Below are 19,906 nucleotides of genomic sequence, written 5' to 3'. Positions count from 1 at the left end.
AATAACAACGAGTGCGCTGCAAGTTTCAAGAACACGCGGAATACGTATCTCGATCATTCTTACATCTAATTCCGCTCTTAAATCAACTGTCTATTTTTTTATAAATCTTTGAAACATCAGCTTTTCAAAATAGAAAAGGTTTAGAGTTTATTAATATATTATTCTATCAGATTGGGGCTATCTATTTTTTTATAGATTTCTGAGCATGAGCTGTTCGAAGTGATAGAGATTTAATAATCATTAAATTGTACTGCTATTATAGATTAGATATCTATTTTTATTTTTAGATTTCTCATCGCGAGCTTTCCAAAATAAAAGTGGTCAAAACTTTAAAGAAATTTAAAAAGGCTCCAAAATGAAAGAAACTATAAAAAGAAGAGAAAAAATAAGAGTTATATAGTTTAAATACAGAAGAAAATAAAAATTATTTATAACTTCAAAAGATAATTAATATATTTATATATTAATCGACATGTTACTCTGTATTAATTCTGTATCATAATTATTATTAAAAATATATAAGAGACGTATTATTATAATTATAATAATTATAAAATTAATAATATAATAACAGAGAATTTTGTGTATTATATAACTGTGTAGCTTAACGATGACAAATTTGTGATAAAAGTAGCGTTTGATTATATAATTATTATATTTATATCGTTGCGATAGTAATCGCCAAAATTACGCATCTCTCTGTCTCAGGATTATTGTCATATAATTATATTATAAAATGATATAATTATTATTACAGAGAGAATTATATATAATTAAAGTGCATTAAGTGCAAAATAAATATAGTGAAGTGGCACGCTGTATGTTTGTATATAGAAAAACAACGCGTATATTTGTACATGTAAGATTAATATATTGTCAACAGAGAAAGCATGTTTAATGAAATTTGCGCTGTTAATTTTTCTTTTTTATTTCGCTCTCTTTCTATTTATTATCTTCTTCCTTTCTCTTTACCCTACATGTCATTTCTGTATAGATTTAACACGCGAAATATTGCATTTTTTTAAAAATTATTAACGAGATTACATTTAAAAAAATTCAATTATATTTTTCAAACAAAGCAGCTTTTTGTTGATAATATTATAAGTAATATATAATTAAATGATTATTTATCGAAACTGAATAATATCCATTATAAATATAGAAATTGTTTTCTATGTAAAATACTTTTTTTTCAAAATTATAAAATTTAATTTTAAAATTTATTTTTAAAATTATAAAATTTAGTAAGGCTATTACAAAAAATAATTAATTAGCTTTTATATATATTATTTTTATATTTAAAAACTACATTTTTATTATTATTTGATATTATATATATACAGAATTTATTGATATATACCTATATTTTTATATACACAATTTATTTGACTTTTATGAAGAAATATAATGTTTTTGTAATTAGCATGTATTTCAAATAACATTATACTCTTTAAAAAATTTATATTAATTAATAAGAAGATTGCAGTGGAATCTACGGAGTATTTCTATTACAAGGGAGAAATAAAAAAAAATGTGTAAAAAAGTTTTTTTTTTATAATTCAAAGGAGCAAAATTTACATTTAAAATTTTCATCCAAATAAAAAAATGTTAAACTTATGTAAATTAAGATATAAAAGCTCTTGTTGATAAACAATTAAACTTAAAAACATTTACATTTTTTTTCAAGTGGAAAACATCAGTATTTTATTAAAATTGAACATTAATTTTATAGCAATTAGATATATATTAAGAATAAAAAAAATTCTTGAATTACAGAAATAAGATATAAATTAATAATGTAATATTACGCGATTAATGATAATAGGAAATTAAATAAAGAAATATTATCATAAATTTAATATTACATTTATCCTTTCACAAAAATAATTTTTCTAGAATAGTCACTCGAAGAGAGAAATACAATATTTCCATATTCTCTATAATACCATCAAATTAGTAAATACACTTTGGTTGCAGTCAGGTAAAATACCTTGCATCTAACTGAATCATGTTTCTAATATGCAAGGCATTTATTTTCTTTTCAAATGAATTTCCTTCATATATTTCTAAATGCTATATCGTTTTAAGATTTCGACCTTAGACCGAATAAAACAATGATAAATAAAATCGATATATACGCAACACTCACTAGTATACCAATGAAAACTTCCTCTTCATCCAACGAATAACCCTTGAAAAGGATTGCTCTTAAGGATATAGACGGTAAGGTCGTTGGCGTGCTATAGCTTAGCCAGCGAACCGCCTTTGGTATTCCTTCTACCGGCCATATGGATGCTATAATTTTATCAAATTATCAAAAAGTTTGATTAATATAAATTAATAATTCTTTGCTACAAAGACTGTTTATATTATGTATATCTTGATAAACTTTTCTTAGTTTTTCCCTCATACTATTAATAATATATATTATATGTATATACATATATATATATATATATATATATATATGTATATATATAAATTAAATAATGTAGCAATATCATTAATAATATGTACTACCTCCCTCTTTAATATAGCACAATATTAGTAATAAATAAAAATAAAACATAATTGTCGAAATCGAGTAGAAAATATGGAGTCTCACCGCTCAGCATTATTAGGGGGAAAAAACTTCCAGCCGAAGCATAATTTGCCAAAGTGTGATTCTTGCATGTAACGGAGAGGAAAAAACCTGAGAATGTATTAACGCCAAAGAAATATTAATTTCATTCATTTTTCTTAATTGCTGTCACTTCTTTCGCGACATCGATGTAAACTACTTACCGTACATTAATCCTGCGAAACCTTCAAGAAACAAGAGCAAGAATACATGGAAATATGATCCTTCACATGGTAAACCCCATATAGGAAAGAATAGGATCATTATCATCGTAACGTGGATGATTATAAGTGTGATTTGAGTGATAATATGAGCCACCAGAATTTCTCTGTTCTTGACACCTGTCGTATATTTGCGTGTTATCATGATAAAAAAATAGTTGGAAATAAGAGTTAAAGAAATAATTTTAGAGAAAAAATCTAATTAAAATTAATTATATATACCTTGAACCAGACTTCGGTCCCAAACACCCTCTGCCCGATCTGTGATTATCAAGGAAACGGAGATTGTGGTGGCCAGAAAAAAGGGCAATCTATAAAAAGTGTAAATAGTTTTAGCAAAATAATGATTGGTTATATTTATTATTTCGACTTAGATTGCATATGTTTATATGCGAGTGTATGTGCATGTGCTTACATCATCATAAAACTTGGTGCGACAAAATAGTTATAACCATCGTTCATATCACTATAAATCGCATCCTCGAACTGAAATCGATTAAAATTTTATTCTTTTATTTTTATCTTATTTATTTTGCTATGCGTAAGAGAAAAAGTTTAATTACAAATTGCAACATAATAAGAGATGTATATGCTCACTCGAATGGGCAGTGTGCTCAATTTTGGAGAAAACCCGCAGTCTTTCATCACATTTTTAAAAATCTCTAAGAAACGGTCGTACAGCTTCTTCTCCAAATATTTCCCAGTTTGCATGTCTGTGACAAAATGTCAATGTTTTGATATTTGTAATTCTGTCAATGAACCGTTTTAATTAATTTTCATGCCGTTATGTAAGATGTTCGGAATCTAACATGACTTGCGTTTTGATTTGAATTGAATCTCTTTATATTTTTTTACTCTCGAAATAATTAAAAAAAATTTTTAAATATCAAAATTTCTTAAAAGCTTAATACGTACCACTCATATCAAGAAATACGTCAATTGTACTGTACGTAATGTCGCTTGGCTCAGCGAATGCGAAGTCGTGAATTCGATTCTGTAGAGCTTCGGAGAAGTTGTGGTTGAAATGCATCACGCCAACGAGATCACCGTTATGTGTAGCCTCAGTTGCTTCAGACAAGCTATCATAATATTCCTGAAAATAAAATTTTAATACTAGTTTTTTCTTCCTCGAAAATAGGTGTTATACGTGAAAAATGTTCTTTCATATATTTTATATCAATACGTTTCAGATTTTATATACAACGATTCATCGAGGAACACACATGCATCAGTGTTTTAGCAAATGATGTGATATCATATATCATCATCGATTCATGTCTAGATAAATTTGCGGATAAGAGTGCCAGAAAAAGAAAACGCGATATATGATCGATTTTCAAATTATCTTACCTGCTTCACAATAGAGTCGCCATATTCGTGAAGAAACCTACAGCTCAAATTATTAAGGCGACAAATGAGGTTCTCTTGGTCATACCATACGCTGCTGTTGCTGATGTTGCCGCAGTTGCCAACTTCGTGATTGACGATACCAATTGACAAACCTTTCAGATTATCAGTGAGTCCGACAAAAAACGAGGCGACTTCTACCAGCGGAAATAACACCGCGAAAACTATACCTCTAAAGAAATATGTTGTTTATTATTATCATTATCATTGTCACACACACAAACACGTGAATCTCGTGTAGCGATCGATAAAATTGAATTTTTCGAAATATAACATTTTGTATGCGACATGTATTTGTTGTTCAAAAAATCGAGATGAGAACAGTGAAAACTTTTCTTATATATGTAAATATATTATCTCTACGAGAAAATTAATTAATGATAGGTACTTACGAGTAATAACGCAAAAATTGTATGCCATTCTTTATCATCAAAGCCTTGAATCTTTTCGATGCCGAGACATTATATATCGATCTCGCTTTGTACTCCGCAATTTGACCCTTAACACAATTTATTTTTATTTAAATATTACTGCTTTATATATATTATTGTTTTATAGCAATTAAAACAATATAAATTGTTTCATACATACTTTCATTTGTTTATAACTATCTTCATTTTGATGCGCGTCATCTTCGATTTCTGGGACTTCTTGGACCTCGGAAGCGTTTACGAGCATTGTATTATCTTGTGCCTGACACAGTTCTAGGAATGCCTCCTCCAAGGATGTGCAATGAAATCGCTCTAGCAATTTCTGGGGCGGCGATTCCGTTAACAATTTGCCACATCTCATCAAACCGATCTGCATAGCGTCGAAGATATATTGAAAAATGTTAAAACAAAATAAGATAAAGAATAAGATAAATCAATAAAGAATGAAATTTACCATATTAGCATCTTTAGCCTCTTGGATATAGTGCGTCGTAATCAACACAGTGACGCCTTCCTCCTGAGCGATCTTGGTCAGATAGATCCAGATGCTGCACAGAGAAAAAATACATTTAAATATTTTTCTACTATTACACATGTGAGGTCTTCAAAGAAAGAGCAAAATCTACTTGCTTGTTACTCAAAATTGGATCCAGGCCTACGGTGGGTTCGTCCAAAATCAGGAATTCGGGACTGTGGACCAACGCAGCAGCGAAGGAGACTCTCCTCTGTTGACCTCCGCTCATGTTTTTTACCATACGATTTGCTGGAGGCAGCTCGAGCAATTCCGAGAGAAATTTCTGTCTCGCCTCTTGGAAACATAAAAAGGGAGAATTGCAGAGCTGTGTGTTTCGCAATAATATTTATACCATGCCATAAAATCTCATAAACAAACATGCAATGTATCGTTCGCAGCGATATTCTTTTCTATTCTTACCGATCTCCTCGTCCTCGAGTCCATTGATCCTGCCGAAGTAATAGAGAGCACCACTCACAGTAAATTCTCCAATCAAGGAGATCTCCTGTGGCATATAGCCCACACGAGGTCCAGGGATCCCGGAGCCCGGTCTGCCCGGTTTTCCTCCCAGAACCCATATGTCTCCCGTAATGATATTCTTAACTCCGACGATGCAGGATAAAAGTGTCGTCTTGCCGCATCCGCTTGCGCCCAACAATCCGTATCTGTTTCGGGCAAGAAAAGAGAAATGGATTGCTCTAGCAATGGTTAATTAATACAATATTTTGAAAATTGACACTCGATATCGAGCATGGACGCATAAGATTGAAGATGAAGCTCCGTTAGTCTCGCAATAAATAATTTCGCGTAATAATAACTTCCCCGTATGGATATTCCCATTGAAAGTCTTAACTATCCGCCTTATCTATTTGCGTTTTCTGCCTCATCAGAAGAACAATGGCGTTTACGATTTTCCCCGTAAATTGTAATCAGTCAATACGGGATGGCAAGTGGCGGATCGTTAATAAAGCGTTGGTCACAATCACGCACGACTTTGATCATTAAATACGTGCGAACGTAACGATCGCTCGTTGGCGAAAAATGATTAGTGGCCGACTACCGAGTGGCACAATGGTGCCTAGATATGCAAAATCTCTCGAATTTTCGAGAGTTTGTCGAAGAAATGTCGAAAAATAAACTTAACACCACGTTCATTGTTTATACCTATTCGTAATGCCAAAACTTCAATATTTGAGTTTATCCAGAATATATTCAAATGTATTTACATAATTTTGATATATGTACAATCATACATGTTCCGTTTAAATAACTTCTAATTGTTTGAAGATTTTTATCTGATAACACATATATATTTGCTCACAATTAAAAAGTTACTGATATAATGCAAAAGCGAAATTCTATATATGTTTACACTAACAGATTGAACTCGTTAAACATTATCTTAAATAATATAAAGAAAACATTTTTTACTTAACATAATGATGAAGATAATATATGTGTTTTAATAATCTAAATAAAGATAAGATATTCTGAATAAAGATGGAACAATTATTTTATTCAGATGTTTATCTAGATACTTTTATTTAAATAACAGGAACATAGAAAAAGGTGTACAATATATAAATATATAAATATTAATATAAAAAACAATATATCTATATAATCTGAAATCGTCAGTTAGGATTGGAAAATCAATCGATCTCTTTTCCCTCTAGGCATTGCCAGTGCGATCTTTCTACCCGTTAGATCGCGATATAACTGAAGATGATATCGTCATCTGGCACAAACCATAAAATCATCGGGCGAACCTGGAACTCGCTTCAGTCTCGCCGTGGCACGATGATTATTAATATCATCGCGATCCTGTTGCTCGTAGGAGGAACTCTCTCTTCCTTGCCGGTCTATGGATCGATATCGATGATCGATGACAACACGATATCGATCAATTTGCACGTAAATAAAACGGGGCTTGGTGATGATCTCAATGAATTGATCGCGAAATTAAAAGAAGCAAATGTAAAGCCGCGAATTTACTTGGAATTGGGAGAGAAGATTATCGAGATTAATAATAAGGCTGATAATGAACAGGATTATTTCGGTGAGTTAATTTATTTTTGATATATATATATATATATATATATATATATATATATATATATATACGTGAGACAAAAAAGTGAAAAGTTGACTCTTCTTAAATTCATGGAAAGTATTAATTATTCTCATCCTTATTTTTAATTACAATTTCTATCCACTTCAAATTTTCTTTGCTCATTTGGGTAATAATTTAACAAAAATATGCTGAAAATCACGCTATGAAAAATATGTCTCTGATATTTTGTATATAATAGTCAATATAAAAACACACAAGAAATTATAATCAGAATTCAAGCAGCTAAAACTTTTTGTTATTAATGTAATTAAAAGATTTATTCTTTTTCAGAGGTAAATTTCGGCAAAGTGAAAACTTCGATTAATATTGCCAAGGATGATACGCCAACGCTGAATAAATCCGTAAACACAAGAAAACATGTGTTAAAGGAAATATTTAGCAAAACTACGTGTAATAATGATTTTGCAAGCACGACGTCGCGATCATTCATCAGCAAATTAGTAGATCGTCGCAAATTTAATTCAATAGTTTATCAATATATTTATCGAGACATATTAAACTTAAAATATTTTAATTAATGAATTATTTATTTTTAACAGGTAGATGACATCAACGAAATCTTGCGACGTGCAATGTCGTTAATACAAGAACGTGGCACGAAAAAAATTCATCAAGATTCGATTTATTATGAAGATTTGCGACATTCTATTATTCCTGAAAGATATCAAAGTTCCATGAATCTGAATCGAGAATTTAAATATTATGTACCTTCTCAGATTCTCTCCAATATCGAACTTACGCTTGAAAGGGAAAGATTAAATTCAAAAAGCGAGCTGCTTTTCGAATACACCAAGTCAATTCAAAATAGCTTATCACGATTAACCAGATTGCTCGATGTAAAATTGCAACAGTTGCACGATGATTTTGATAACAGCTTCAGGTGGAAGCTCTTAAATTTACAGAAACAAGCAGAATTTTTTCTAGAAAATCTAATCGAAGAGAAACAACAACAATATTTAGAAAAGAACAAAAATTCTGAGGATAATTTTTCAATAGATAAAAGCAAAAACGGCGTTTCAAGTGACGAAGACATCGAAATTAAGAAAGCAAGCACGTTACATAGAAAGAATATAAAGAATTTTTCTAAATCTGATAAGACTGATAAGATTGATAAAACTAAAAGAATAGACAAAAATATAAAAAATGATAAGCTCGCACCTAAAATTGAAACGCGAATTATGAGTCATCCGCAAGTAAAGAATATCAGTAGCCATGATTTCGAGAATAAAAGTTCCAGCGCTATCAAAATTAATTTAATCAATAAAACGTTTATAGCAAACAAATCTACCGAAATTAAAGCTGATTTGGTTAATCGAAAAATCTCACAAACAAAGAAATTGGCAAGCACCCCTTATGACAAATCTCTCGCGAATAACTTCGAAGATCATCGAAATCGGTCTAGCGAAGCGAAGAAAGTACGTGCAATTTTGTCAGGCAAGAACATTAGCAACAAGAGCACTTTAAAAAGAATCGATAAACAAAAACGAGGTAAAACGCGCGTCATATTGCATAAATCCTCGAGAAAAAACGTAATAGTTGAACCAAAGACTCCTTCTCGAAGAACGTTACAAATTCTTGTTCCTTCGGATAAGAACAAAGATAAAAAACAAAAAAATCATCACTTGTCAAGAAAGAAAATCGAGAGCAATTCTCGTGAAGAGATAAAGGCAAGAATCGACAGTATATCGGCAATGGACGAGATTCTAGAAGCGGTAGATGAAGTCTTGCCGACAGAAAATCCTGTGGAAATATCGCCAAAAGAATTAAAAAAAACAATTCCCAAAATGCTCTGATGTCAGAACACTGCGAGAAGAAAATCTCGGAGAATACTTCAGGATTGATCTTTCAGAAAACACGCCGAAACGCATGATCGATTCTATGGTAATGAACGGCCGGATGTTAGATATTAGGTATTCGTTTCAATCCATTCACATACATACACACATACATTCGAATCTACAAATAAGCCTATAAGACTTTTTAGCACGCTCTTGGGAGGTTAATTACACGTGTGCGGAAAAATGTTGAACACGCAAAAATATTGAACAGTACTTGAACATAAAAGTGCATTTTTATTCTCTTATTGAGTTCTAATTCTGATAAATATATCAGGTATTTGTGAGAATGTATTAAATAAATCTGCATATTGCAATAAAAAACATCGCGAAGTAACTATTTTAGTTGACTAGGTACAACTGAGCCAGATTATAAGGTTCGGAGATAGAATCCAAAAAGGTTCTTTATCTGAACGCTTGTTAGAAAGTTACGCCGATTATCGGTGTCCGTTATTGTGCAATTGACGGCAATTTAAGCAAAGAGTGAATGTACGCGGAAAAGTGCGTGACGACAATTTTCAGGCCACTTGCAACGATGGATGGAGCAATTACATCGACTTGGTAGGAGAGATACCACGCGATACATGTATCGCATTCTACACATTTTATATAATATTTAATATTTTTTAAAAATATTTATCGAATAATGCCAAAAATATTACACAAGTAATCTCTTTATAAATCGATATGATTGTTACTTTATCGTACTTTTTTTCACGCGGTGAACGTTTTTTTCAACTTTTTTCTTGGAAAACCTTAATTGTAATTGATTTGAACCAAAACTAGATAGAGAAAACGATTAATCTTTTGTATAAACTCAATGAATAGCGATTACTTACATGGAACCTCTCTGGACGGTCATGTTCAGGCCATCGAGAATTGGTTTCTCTGGTACATAATACTTCACGGCTTTCTTCACAATCACTGCATTTGGATTTTGCTGCACCATCTTGTGGAACGGTGAGGATTGTTCATTCAGCGATCGAACTGCAATATATTTCTGTTTTGAGTAATCCGAGCGCTGACTAGTCTTTCCTCAAATGACTTGTGTTTGAAAATTCTACTGTAGGAAGAAAAGAAAAAATATGGGAAATGGAAAACACTGCTCCGATAGCTACTTTCTAACTGTTAGTCGATATCTCGAAATTTTATTTTCGAAATATTTTTATCTTCGACAATTAACGTTGATTTCACAAAATTTATATTCTAGTAATCCTACATTAATTGTAAAATTTATATATATATATATGACTCGCATTCCAAATTAATTCGTTATCGCATGCATAATTAATTTAGTCCGTCTGTTAAAATCGAAAATCTATTAGTAGCAAATTAAAATATACATATATATTATATTTTAATTTGCTACTAATAGATTTTCGATTTTAACAGACTGACTAAATTAATTATGCATGCGATAACGAATTAATTTGGAAAGTGATGAGTCATAATATATGTGAGTCATCATATGTTTGTTAAAGCAATAAATGTCAAAATGTGATTTATATTCAAATTGTGTCAGATAGAATGTTAAGAAGAAAAAAGTAAGAACAATAGAATTTGCTAAGGTAATCCTTTTTTTTTGCTGACTTGATCGTGATGACTGTATTGTTTCAACGAAGATATAAAGTATAAAGTGACAAACTGCATTTTTTATTTGCAATAAAAGAATGTAGTTGTTGTAGCACTATGAATGCAATTAACATAAAAAAATTGATGAAAGAAATATTAATGGATTGTATCTATTACATAAAAATGCAATCAACTAATTTTATTTAAAAAATGATGTAACAAAAAATAATATGTATATACTAATGAAAATCATTATTTTTAATAAATCTTGTCATCAAGAGCAATTAGTCATTATCGGCAATTCGTAAATGTTAATAAAATTTTGTCCTTTGCGTGTTGCATACTTTACATAATCTTATCGTAACATCAACGTAACATCAACGTAACATCAAATTACATGTTTTTGAATATCGCTAATTTGATTCTGTGATGATTAATATATAATTGCTTTATTTAACAATTATGTGAAACTATTTTCTGGCTTGATGATAATATCGGCGGCAATTTTGTTCTATGATGATTAATATGTATTTATAATTGTTTTCTTAAATACAAAATCAGGTATGAAAAGATTAATAAGGAATATTAGACACAACAAACTTGTTTAAAATCTCCTTTAATTATTTTAAATGTTTCTTCTTTGGACTATCTTCAGCAAGGTTGATTAAAAAAATATTTTGACATATAATGATTCATTAAAACACTTTTCACACTTTGTTGTCGTATACATATAATTATTCGTTGATGTAAGCTTAATTTATTCCGTCTATTAGAATCGAAAATTAGTTAGATAATAGATCACAGAATCAATTTGCCACCGATACAAGAAATCGTTTTACATTAATGTTAGATGTAGAGCGATTACAAATACATATATTTATAATCACAGAATCAAAGTATTGCCGATATTTAAAAACATATAATTTAATGTTGTATTAATGTTACGTTCATGTTACGATAATGTATTTGAGATAATATATGATAGGTAATTATATAAAGTATGCATCATGCAAAAAACAAGATTTTATTATTAACGTTTACAAATTGTTGATAATCTTGACGACTTGATAAGATCTGGTAAGAATACTTCAATGATTATTTTGATTAGTAATAATATCTGCACGTGGTTCTTATTAGCTCTTCGTCTATTTTGTATTTATATATGTATTAGAGTCTTTTCAATTTATTATATTATTGCTTTACTTAATAGTTATGTAAGAATATTTGATGGTATAGTGTCACATATAGTATATGTATAGAGCTTTAATGTAATGAATGTTACTTCCAAAAGTTTAGACATTTGCACATATTTCACAGGAATTCGTAATTGCGAGGTGAAAAATAACATTTTAGCTATGATTATATAATAATTGTTTAATATACAGAGCGATTCAAAACGAGTGTAAAAAACTTCGACGGATTGTTTGAGAGGTTATTCTGAGTAAAAAATGTCGATAAACATAGATGCTATTATCAATATTTACGTAATTACAGAAATTTTTTACAGAAATCAAAATAAAACAAAAGAATATGCACACATTATTTATTTACATAATCTCGATTCTTTGATTCATCGGTGCATATATGTACATGCTTTCAAGCTCGCAGGGAGCACATTTTGAGTATTTATTAATTTATTATAAAACTGAATTGTAAAGAAATGATGTTTTCACATATATTCTCTTGTTTTAATTTCTTAAATGTTATTTCTTAAATGTCATCAATATATCATTTTCAGCAGCAAAATTTTATAACTTCTGTTATTATGTAAGTATTGAAAATAGCACCTATTTATATTCATCGATATTTTTTACTCAGTCTAGTATTCCGAATAATTTGTCAAAGTTTAATATATACATTATATTCACTCTGTATCTCTATAATATTAATATTCCTTCTGATTGTTTGATTGTTTTTCCTCTAAGTTATATTTTTCCAACAAGGAATTATTTAAATTTACAGATGTGTTATAACAGATGTATTAAATATAGATCTATTAAAAATAAAAAATTTATTTAAAATGCCGACAATTATATAAGTAATATAAGTCGCTCAATTATGCGACAATGCGACTGAAAGAAATTGTTTTATCATCAGTTCATCAGTTGATCTTGTTTTTCTCTTATTTCATTCTTATAAATATTCTGCACACTTTATTATTATCATTTTTTAAAGTAAGATTTAAATTTCTAATTTGTGTTTATATCTCAATCTTGATCTTTGATTATTATTCATGCATAATGTTTATGGCTTTGATACTACTCACGATTATGTAAAGGATAATTCAAATAAAAAAAATATTATAGAATAAAAAATATAACACAAGAAGAAAAATGAATATACTTAACATCTATTAATTTATTCAACAACTATTTCACACGTACATTATACGTATCAGTCGTTATTATTTATCATTTTCTTACACAAAAAATTATATTTATACAATTGTTTATAATTTGGATTATATCAATCACATTGGTTTAAGAAATCTCATTCAATTAATCAAATTCTATGCTATTTAATTTAAAAATTTCTTTAATTTTATTTAGCTAATTTATTTTACATTAAAACTATTATACAAATATGTGTGTAAATATAATGGGTGACTTTTAATTAAATTTTCTTTGATTGAATCTAATTTAATTGTGTTAAGAATCATTTTTGATATTTTATTTTCTTTATTTCAAAATTAATACAAATCAAAGAGCACATCGCGTCATACATTGTATCATAAAATTTTTATATTTTATTGTAATTTATATCTTTTTATTATATTTTATTTGGTATGTATATTTTATATATATTTGTTTATTTATATAATACATACCACACTAATTAAACCTGTAACATTTTCTTCCTCTTCCAAAAAATACTTGAAATATGTGTAAATTTTTTTCCGGAACAATTTCTTCTTCAAAAATATTTTTCCGATTACAAAAGAAACACTTCAATTAATTATCAAATATTAAGAAAAAAATTATTGTTTCCACATTATATCGAAATATGTTTCACTGAGTCAAAAATCACATTGGATTAATTGTCACATGTAACTGGAATGTATATAAAATGTATTAATATAAAAAAGATATAAACTATATAAAATATACTACATATTATAGATTTGAAGAAATTTTAGAGCTTTATTATATGTAACTATTATAAATACTCTCTGTTGATTTTATCGTTCTCCAGTACTACGTACTACGCGAAGACTGACTGCTTTCTAAGCATGCACACTGCTTGTTATTATACTACTGTATATCCCCACGCACTTGACAGTGATATGTTGAAAATTATTGATTTTTGCATTTTGCAATTCAAATACGTATCGTATACTACTTATTTTCGAACAGATTCGCAATTTAATTCATCACGCCCAATCATTTATTACAGACAGGGTTGGGCAGATATGTATCTTAAAGTATCTGAGATACGTATTTAGATATGTATTTTATTTAAATACAGTATTTAAATATCGAATCAAGTATCTTGAATTTTGTAATTAATTTTTTATCTAAATGTATATCTTGTATTTAAATGAATTTATGTAATTACATTATTATCCCACGTGTGAAAAAGGCGTTTATAAAATTTGATACTAGTCTATGTTTTTCTGCTCCTGTAGAGAGTTTTTTTTTTTTTTTGCGGGATTTATACATTCGCCTACTCGTGGCCTTCTATCTGACAAAATGTTTGAAACATTGGTATTTTTAAAAGGCAATAAGAATTACCAAAGTTATAGTTTGTAGTGATGATAAATAAATAGAGTATACTCTATGTATACTGTATTGAAAAACCTATACTTAAATTACTATAATATATATGCTATTATATATAATATATAAATTATATAATATATGCCATTATGTCTATTATTTTTATTATTATTATTTTACGAAGTTTAAAGTTAAAATAAATGAACTTATCTCTCTTTCAAAGTGCTGATTTTACTTTTGATTCTATTTTCATACAATTCTACTTTCAATATATAATCAGGAAATTTGAAGAATAATTGTATTTAAAAGTATTTATAAATGTATTTAAATACAATTAGTATTTAAATATATGTCAAAACCAAAGTATTTAAATAGTATTTAAATATATATCAATAAGTATCTTTTATCTTGTATTTAAATATTTTGTTTTGAAGTATCTGCCCAACCCTGATTACAGATTAATTTATTATGTAAAATAAACACAAACTGTGATGCTAATAATATAATCTTAACGTGTTGGTATTATTAATTTCTATATTTTTAAATTTAAATTGATATTATTTTTTTGCAAAGTTATTTATTGCTTTTAATATATAAGCAGCTTAAGATTATATTTTACTTTTATCATTATTAAATCATTATATTAAATTTATTTATCTTTTTATCTAATTATATTGATACAATATATTATCGAATCTTTGCAGAGAGAATAAATATCGTATTCTAAAAGTTTTACTTTTAAGTTTTATTTTTAAGTAAACATCTTCTCTAATGTTCTCTAATGTTCTGATATTACATATGTATATCACTAAATATTTTGTAAAAGTTTGACACAATTTTTTTACTAAATTATTTAATTTCTACAAATACTTGTGACATTTCAAGTAAACTTTTGTGGAAATGTAAAGAATACGTATGGGGAATTTTACTCTACGATTTTTTAAAGTAGAATATGGCATTATAGAAATTATTCGTAGTCACGCTTATAATCAGTATGTACATACATACATATAGGAAAAGGTTGTTCATACCGGACGTTGCTCAATATGAGATAAAGTATCTTTCTCGTTCCTACTATTAAATGGCAGATGCTTATAATAATTATCAGATAAGCTTTGTTTATTGTTTTTTTTTAGCCAGAGATTCTAACGGAATTAGATTCACAATCATTATAAATCAAAAATAATTGTTCTCATTATTGCGCACTTATTGCTCTTTGTAAACTGTAGTCTGTTTCATTTTTTAAAGACAAGTACAATTTCAACATATTTATAAATTTACAATTTCAATATCTACATATTTTATTCAATATCTATCTATTTTATATTTTATTGTTATATCTTATTATTACTTAAGCATACATGAATATACATATTTGTATATATGCAAAAATCATAGATATTTGATGATAATTGAAAATGATTCTCAAACTCAATTCTAAATATATTCTGTTCTGGAGAAATTGGTACGCAGATTATCTACCGTTAAGAGAATCTTTTCGTAACGGAAGTTGGAATCAGCTGTAGAGATCGAATGCATTGCGTGCATAAGTTGCAGTCTTGTAAAATGATGCTAGGAAATGTATAATTCTAGGTCAATGCCGTTTGTGCCATAATATTAAAAAATTTGAAGAATTCTATTTTAAAAAATGAGTCAGTGACCAATTTTTTTCTTTCGATGAGTTTTATTTAAATTATAAAACATTAAAACTAGACTTTTTATTTTTAATTTAAAATTTCAAAATTTAAAGATTAATTATTATTTATATAAATAACATTTTTAATATTTAGGAAAAGCAATAACTTTTTATTTAGTTAAGATACATTTTATTTTTGCTAATTTATTTTAGATAGTATCATTCATCAATCCTTTAACTTACAGAAGAAGGCAAAGTGTATATGTAAGAGAGATATATGGGTGTGCGAGTATGATAATAATTTATTACCCATCATTAAATGACTTTAATTTGACATTCAAAAGCAAATGCGTAGAATTTACATATATATCGCGCAATATTTTTTGTTTATTGTTTAATATTGTTTTGTATTGTTGACGTAGCAAATATTGCATGTGCCATTTACATAATGTGGATTCTCGTCATGTCTAATGAAATCCAGTAATTTTAGCAATTGTGTAGATAAGAAGAGAAAGAGAAAGAAAGAATAAAAGTAATTTTTATTGTCTTATTCTATATATAACATTTATAGAATATAATTATAAATGTACCTATACGTAAAAAATATGTGATTTGTATCATTACAAAACTCTGTTTAATTATTAGCCTCAATTCAAGTAGAATTGAAAAATATATATCTGAAGAATAATGAAACATGACGAAAATGACCAATTAACAGATAATTTATTAATTTTTAATTTTTGCAATAAAAATAACGCTCATTGTCAGACGAGTTAAACGCAAAGGCTTCATAGACAAGTCTGTGTACAGATAAGTTGAAAAAAGAGAAGACGAGTTTTTCATATTTTCTTTCTCGTCCTATCACTTTTTTCATTTTTTTCAGTGAAAGTGGAGTCCTTCAATAGTCACCTTTTGGATTCTTGTACATTTTCATAGACCACCATTTGTGGGAGAATGGCTGACCTTTACGATTGTGCGGTGGCATCGATGATGTAGAAAAATTTCCGGTCATAAAACTAGTTAAGGGGAGAACCTGGTTTAGGAGGCTGACAAAATACATAATTTTTAGAATTTTTTTTCTCAGCTAAAATAAAACCAATTAATTCCAAATTTTAGGCACAGTTTATTATACATTTAAATTATGTACAATAATTTTTTTATTAAAAAATATTGAAGTTTTATTTAAAAAATAAAGCTATATTGATAGCGCCGCCCATTTTTCACTGTGTACAACCTAGCGATCGTAATTTTTGTCTGAAACAAAAAAACTAATTCATTTCTTTAATGTTATATTATTACCTTCTATTTAAACTAAAATATTTTTGAGAAAAGTTAAATTAGATTATTTTTTTTGTAAAGAAAAGTCGCAATTTTTTCGTGAAAATTGTAACTTCTTTTTTTAAAGTTGTAAAAGTTTTTCAATTTTTGCTTTTCTTTTAATTTTTTTAGTTTAAATAGAAGGTAATAATATAACAATAAAGAAATGAATTGGTTTTTTTGTTTCAGACAAAAATTACGATCGCTAGGTTGTACACAGTAAAAAATGGGCGCTATCAATATAGCTTTATTTTTTAAATAAAACTTCAATATTTTTTAATAAAAAAATTATTGTACATAATTTAAATGTATAATAAACTGTGCCTAAAATTTGGAATTAATTGGTTTTATTTTAGCTGAGAAAAAAAATTCTAAAAATTATGTATTTGTCAGCCTCCTAAACCAGGTTCCCCCCTTAATCATTAATACTATCATTACGAAAGAAATTTATATAGACTCGCACATAATAACGCAGCATTCCGAAAATATTGGAGTACTTTCACATCAGAATAGTATTATTCTCATTTCTCATTGACGTTCGTTTGCTTTCGATTTAATAATCAAGCGTTTATTGTTCTTTTTTAATACTTTCTCGCCGTTCTTTTCACTTGTTATTATTTTTGCTGTACGTTTTATTATATGAAACACATGATGCGTTTTATTATTTTTCTGGTTTTTGCTTTTCTTGTTAATATAATCATTTAACTAATCTAATATGACACCAACAAATTATTTAGAAAAAAATATTAAATAAAAATGTTTATACTTGAAAAGTGCAAAAATCATAATTTATAATTATAATATTGTACATAAATATTAACCTATAAATGAATTTAGTATCTATAAAATATACATCAATTGTATTAATATTAATAATTCTGTGTTCTTATTTTCAGCTTTTCATAATGTAGAAGTCAAAGTATCTATTAAAGATTTTTGACAATAAATCTGAATTATAAAGCTTATCAACTTATACTTTCTTGATCTAATTTTAATGAAAGAGAAAGCGCATAAACGTGACTGAAATTTGATGATTCACAATTTGCTAAGTAATTTAAAATAGATTTAATGACATTTTATTAATAACATTGACACTTTTGTATATAATAATTTTTTTGATGCATAGAAGTTATAATTATTTTGACTTTATATTCTTTAAAAAATCATGTTTTATTATATCATGTTATATTATATAGGTAGTTAGTTAAAGTAAATCATTCTTCCTTTTATTTCACTTTCATTCTAAATTTGAATTTTATTCTTAAGAGAAATTTTAATAAGGCATGATATTTTCGATAAAAGAATTAAAATTTTTAGTGTTTAAAAAATTTGTAATTAACTTTTTACTTCGCAGAAAATTTCAAGGCAACTTTGTTAACAAAATTTCACAAATTTTACAGATTTTCAAAATAATTTTATTAACAATGTCGATGCATTTTTAGAAATGGCACTATGTACGAAGTGTGCTATATACGATATTGCAAACTTGACCGAACGTTCCGTCCATCACACAAGCCCGGCAAAGACTGTATGTGACCCCGTTTTAGTAGCGCGCTAGATTCACCCGAAGTAATAGTAATGGATAAAGGTGGGGATCTATGGATCGGTGGTAAATTCCTTGAGAGTTCAACAATTGCTTATGCTTAGTAATATATTGAAACTTTGTATAAAAAATGTCTTTGTGCGATGTTCGAGCAATTCTTAAATAATTTATAAAGAAATAAAATATATATGCGTGTGTATATATATATAAAAGCAAAAATTCTATAATATTTTTCTTATATAAAAAATTATTTACTTTCTCTTAAAATAAATTTTGAGTATACGATTATAAACTTATTTCAGGAATTTACAAATAAAATATTCAGTATTTTAGCAGATAAAATATAGTTTCACATCTTGATAATAACAGTCTTTAATAATAACAGTTTGATTAGAGGTCAATTGAGACTGCACTTACAATGAGGAAAAGAAACGATTAGTCATATAAAGTTTAACTTGAAACTCGAGAAGAGGTTTTTTTTAGTATAATTAGGATAAGAGAAAGAACGACCCAAGTAACAAACTGATGTCATTAAACATCAAAATGACGTAAATGGAGAATTGATTGAGATTTATAAAAATTATATATGATAAAATATGATTAAGAATATTATAAAAATTTTATTATGACTTTTTTGTAGTTTAAATATTAGATGGATTATTTTATTTTTATTGTATATTAATATTTTAAGATTGTTGAATATTAATTTTTTAAAAAATATTTATTATAAATATTAATTATCTCTTATCTTGTAATTAATTATCAGAAAAACCACGAAATATTTTATATTTTTAGTTTTGTTTATTCGCGGTTATGAGTTTAAATATTTTATATTATTTCTACTTTTCAATTATCATACATACCTGAGAATATATATATGCTAATTACAATGAAAAAAATATTAAATACATATAAAATATCTTAAAAAATTTTGCGATACATATAAAATGTATATTAAAT

General features: G+C 27.6%; 2 protein-coding genes across 6 annotated transcripts; one reads left to right on the top strand and one right to left on the bottom strand.

Moving 5' to 3' along the window:
* Nucleotides 1-1,844: 1,844 nt before the first annotated feature.
* LOC145943718 (ABC transporter G family member 20) lies at nt 1,845-18,925 on the bottom strand. Of its 5 annotated transcripts, none has more exons than XM_083051499.1 (16): nt 18,878-18,925; nt 16,996-17,119; nt 10,002-10,149; nt 5,614-5,858; nt 5,310-5,487; nt 5,134-5,227; nt 4,840-5,049; nt 4,641-4,747; nt 4,192-4,420; nt 3,757-3,934; nt 3,439-3,554; nt 3,257-3,327; nt 3,064-3,152; nt 2,785-2,961; nt 2,606-2,692; nt 1,845-2,295 (listed from the first exon to the last, which is right to left on the bottom strand). In XM_083051499.1, the coding sequence occupies exons 1-16, from the start codon at nt 18,908-18,910 to the stop codon at nt 2,084-2,086; spliced, it is 2,298 nt and encodes a 765-aa protein (XP_082907625.1). In that variant the 5' UTR covers nt 18,911-18,925; the 3' UTR covers nt 1,845-2,083. The 5 variants fall into 5 exon arrangements, with proteins under 5 accessions (XP_082907625.1, XP_082907634.1, XP_082907658.1 ...); XM_083051508.1 differs by lacking the exon at nt 18,878-18,925 and adding an exon at nt 17,867-18,084; XM_083051532.1 differs by lacking the exon at nt 18,878-18,925 and having other exon boundaries at nt 10,002-10,225; nt 16,996-17,136.
* On the top strand, nt 6,919-9,822 carry LOC145943751 (uncharacterized). The gene is made up of 3 exons (XM_083051555.1): nt 6,919-7,252; nt 7,598-7,767; nt 7,867-9,822. Exons 1-3 carry the CDS (start codon nt 6,919-6,921, stop codon nt 9,118-9,120), a joined length of 1,758 nt encoding a protein of 585 aa, XP_082907681.1. The 3' UTR covers nt 9,121-9,822.
* Nucleotides 18,926-19,906: the final 981 nt, after the last annotated feature.

This window comes from Prenolepis imparis, unplaced genomic scaffold (genome assembly GCF_030444845.1).
Source record: "Prenolepis imparis isolate NDT839.2.m4 unplaced genomic scaffold, iyPreImpa1.0 SCAF_1, whole genome shotgun sequence".
NCBI lineage: Eukaryota > Metazoa > Arthropoda > Insecta > Hymenoptera > Formicidae > Prenolepis > Prenolepis imparis.
This window is presented reverse-complemented; position numbering and strand designations above follow the sequence as displayed.

Excerpts from the sequence above, each read along its gene's own strand:
- LOC145943751 (XM_083051555.1), top strand. The coding sequence starts at position 6,919 with ATGATATCGTCATCTGGCACAAACCATAAAATCATCGGGCGAACCTGG. Across the intron at positions 7,253-7,597 it reads TAATGAACAGGATTATTTCG|AGGTAAATTTCGGCAAAGTG; the intron begins GTGAGTTAATTT and ends ATTCTTTTTCAG. Across the intron at positions 7,768-7,866 it reads GATCATTCATCAGCAAATTA|GTAGATGACATCAACGAAAT; the intron begins GTAGATCGTCGC and ends TATTTTTAACAG.
- LOC145943718 (XM_083051499.1), bottom strand. The coding sequence starts at position 18,910 with ATGGACGGAACGTTCGGTCAAGTTTGCAATATC. Across the intron at positions 17,120-18,877 it reads TCGGTCAAGTTTGCAATATC|GTTCTCCCCTTAACTAGTTT; the intron begins GTATATAGCACA and ends CTCCTAAACCAG. Across the intron at positions 10,150-16,995 it reads AATGTACAAGAATCCAAAAG|TTCGATCGCTGAATGAACAA; the intron begins GTGACTATTGAA and ends AATATATTGCAG.